The following is a 3,895-nucleotide window of genomic DNA, read 5'->3' on the forward strand; positions in this document are numbered from 1 at the left end:
GTACTGAGTGCGTTGCATGCAGTACAAGAACGTGAACAAAGGCAAGGCGGCGACTATGGCCGTGAAGGAAGAATGTCCCAAAGACTAGGCACAGGTCGTGACTGTTTACAGTGAGTATTATTGGCGCCACGTTTGTGGCCGCTAGATCATCGTTTGTTTTTGTCCTGTGAATCGGCCTTGTACTTTAAATTTGTATGTTCATCCAATGACATTTAATGTGTGTGCGTCCGTGCAGACTATATAAATTTGTATGCGTTTAGCGTATGTGTGTGTGTTCAGTAAAGAGTTTTACGGCACTTGCAACACAATAAGGTCATATAAGTGCCGAAGATTAGAGGTGTTACAAGAGAGTAACAACAAACGTAAAAAAGAAGGAGGAGAGATAAGGACGATAGATGTTTAAGAGGAAAGAAGGAGCAAACCACACCAGAGCACCCGCCAACCACCCACTGTGTGTGTGTGTGTGTGTGTTCGCGTGTGTGTGTGAGAGAGAGATAGTGTGCGTGTGTATGTGTGTGTGTGTGTGTGAGAGAGAGAGAGAGAGAGAAAGAGAGGGGGGGAGAGAGAGAGAGAGACAGAGACAGAGAGACAGAGAGAGAGACAGAGAGTGAGTGAGTGTGTTGACGAGTGCGAGTGCGTGTGCGTGTACGTGTAGGCATTTACCATGCCGCAGCAAACTTCTCTTTGTGGAGTTTCCCCAACGTACTTTGCATTATTTAGATAGTAGACACTCTTCTGTCATCTAAACGTGTTGGCACTCTGGAGTGTGTTATTGCGACATTATCCTTTGTCCAATGCTTATGTAAACTTCTTCGTGACATAACGTAATTTCTTGTTCCTTTATGTATCTCTATATGTTCACTTTGCTTATTTATTTCATGTTTTGTTTTTGTTCAGTTTGGTATTGGTCTTTTGTGCCTCTGTTGATTTCTTTTAACCTCGTTAAAATTAAATAGCCTAATCTTTATTAAAAGAAACTCGACTGACCAAGCCTTTACTCATCCATTGAGAGGCCCATCTTTGAAAAGGCCAAACGTGCGTTTTAAGTGGCTAAACCTCAAACAAGGGTACCGAAATATTTGTGTCAGAGAACTTGATAACTTTTATCATAACCCTGTAGCGATGACCCAGTAATTGTGGGTTCTTTATGTCCTCCCAGTCAGCTGTACAGAATCAGCGGGCTCTGAAACTGCAGACAATTTGCACAAAAACCTTGACCCGACGAACCCGGTCTTTGTGAAAACAGTTGTTGCCAAATCTGACGTGAGCATATTTATTACAAATTTTTGTTGTTGCTACTACTACTACTACTACTACTACTACTACTACTACTACTACTACTACTACTACTACTACTGATGCTGCTGCTGATGCTGCTGCTGCTGCTGCTATTACTACTACTACTACTGCTGTAACTGTTGCTGTTGGTGTTGCTTCAGTTGTTGTTGTTGTTGTTGTTGATGATGATGATGATGATGATGATGATGATGATGATGATGATGATGATGATGATGATGATGATGATGATGATGATGATGATGATGATGATGATGATGTTTTTTGTTGTTGTTGTTGTTATTGTTTTTTGTTGTTGATGATGATCATATCATGGCAAGTCACTGAGAAACATATGCTTGATCTATGTTCCTATGCCCATTTTGCAGGCGCGGTAAAACAAAGTAATAACTGTGTGGAATACATTAATAATAAAATTGTCGTTTTTATCTTATACCATAGAAGGAAATAGTGAAAACAAGAAAGTAATAAAAATGTTTTATACATTAGTACAACATCGCTAGTTCTCTTTTTTTCTTTCACCTTAGAACGGCATCGTGAATAAGAAAATAATAACATGTTGAATGCACTATATAACATTGCCAGCTCTGTTGTTTTTGTATTCACCTTAGAGCGATATCCCTAAGGTGAGGAAGGAGTATAAAAAGAAGTTCGGCAAGGACCTGGCTGAAGATCTAGAACAGAAAAGTGATCACACGACGATTCCCGTCCTGAAAGTGCTCATCAATAAAAATCCTAAAGGAAAGGTAATGCCTTGTGTCTCTATTTGTAAGTGTGTTACATCCCACATCGATACTGTTTAGATTGTTTGGGAGGCAGATTTTTCTGCCCTGCCTGGCAGGATCAATACGGTCTGAGTGGCTACAGTATTCCATCAAACAGACGGAGATTCTCTCTCTTTTTAAAAATGTCCTCACTCAGTCACTCAGGAATCGATTTCACGTCTTCAGCCTCAGACGCCGATATAGTGGTCAGTGGTCATTGTTATTGCGTCTGCCAGTTCATCTTTGTAAATTCATTGTTCCAATTTTATGTTTTTGACATGAAGAGGGATACTTACAGCAAAGGCATCAAACGTGACCCAAATCTAGGATCCTTATCATATGGGTCACATAACAGAAGAAGAGGGAAAACCCCATATACACGTCCAAAAGTTGCCAAATCATTTTTAGTAGACAAATTAATTTCTTTCTTTTTTAACACTGTAAGGACGAAGCGGATACGTAATGTCCAATCAGCTGCAGACCAGAGACGATGTTGTGGCACATTTTAAATCACCATATCTTCTTCTTCTATCTCGTGGTTGGGGCAACTGTGGGGGCACCACTGCATCTGACAACCAGATTTCTTTCTGTCCTCTGCTTTCCTCAGATTGTCACCCATCGTCTTCCCTGTCCACTCTGTGATGTTGACATCCCATCTCCTTTTTTGCCTTCCTCTCTTTCTCTTTCCTTGTATGGTTCCTTGTAGGATTGTTTCGGCAAGTCCTTTGGATTTCGTGACATGCCCATATCATTTTAATTTTCGTCTCTTCGCTGTGATCAGTAGATTTTTATGCTGCCCCACTGCGTTTGTGATTCTGTTCCGTATCTCAGCATTTGAAATGTGGTCTTTGTATGAGATGTCAAGGAGTCTGCGATAACATCTCATCTCTGTTTTCTGAATCCTTTTCTCCAATTCTGATCACCATATAAACGAATTAAAAACACAAATGCGCATGCGGTTATTTCATTGCATGCATGTTGTTGAATCTGAGACTCAGATAAAGAAAATAGAACTGAAAAATCTGTTTAAATTGTGAAGTTATGCTTCTTTTTTTTTGAGTGCCCAAAATCAACGCGTCTTCACGTGTTGTCAATAATAAATACCCAGAATGCACATCCGGATTGAGTTAACAAACCCATCGACTCCTTCTGATCACCAGGGAGGCAAAGACAAAGATGACACGCGTCGAGGTGAGAGTGAAGGACAAGGAAAGAGTGAGGACGATGCTGAGGAAGAGAAGTTCGATCCTGACGCTGATGCAGAAAAGCTGCACAACGCCGTGAAGGGGCTGGGAACTGACGAAGACGCAATCATTAACATAATCCCTTGCAGAACAAATGCGCAGAGGCAGGAAATCAAGAAACGATACAAAGAGTTATACAAGCAGGTATACCTTGGTCAGGCCCCATGTGTTTACAACTGTTGCGTCCTTCCATTATTGTTTTCATAACATGATTCCCTGCAAAACTACTGTCCGGCAATAGAAAAAATGATAATATACATGTAACAGATAAATAATATTAAGTGTATGAAAAGGAAAGGGAGACAGAACAAAAAATGAAACAAAAGACAACTCTATTTATTGGAGAAGTAAGGGCACAAAGTACCATTCGGCCTCTGTTCGAAATTTGAAGAAAGGTGGATCACAAAGAGCTATTCTTTTTGTCGCTATGATCATAGTCGTATTTTTTGTCAACTTCTCCTTGTTCCTCCATCTCTCAGCCCCCCCCCCTCCCTCCCCCATCCCTAATTTCCTCGTCTCCCTTCTCACACAAACAGAGAAAGCGAGAGAGTGAGAGAGAAAAGGCGAGAGAGAGAGAGGGGGGGGGGGGGA

At 41.0% G+C, this 3,895-nt stretch overlaps 1 protein-coding gene across 1 annotated transcript in view; it reads left to right on the top strand.

The window, feature by feature from the left end:
* LOC101846653 (titin homolog) overlaps nt 1-3,895 on the top strand; it is a gene marked incomplete in the record, with an annotated part of 84,698 nt that overhangs the window by 56,463 nt on the left and 24,340 nt on the right. Inside the window, 3 exon segments of the mRNA XM_013082631.2 lie at nt 1,160-1,263; nt 1,908-2,042; nt 3,221-3,448. Coding sequence (XP_012938085.1) covers nt 1,160-1,263; nt 1,908-2,042; nt 3,221-3,448 — 467 coding nt within the window.

This window comes from Aplysia californica, unplaced genomic scaffold (genome assembly GCF_000002075.1).
Source record: "Aplysia californica isolate F4 #8 unplaced genomic scaffold, AplCal3.0 scaffold00186, whole genome shotgun sequence".
NCBI lineage: Eukaryota > Metazoa > Mollusca > Gastropoda > Aplysiida > Aplysiidae > Aplysia > Aplysia californica.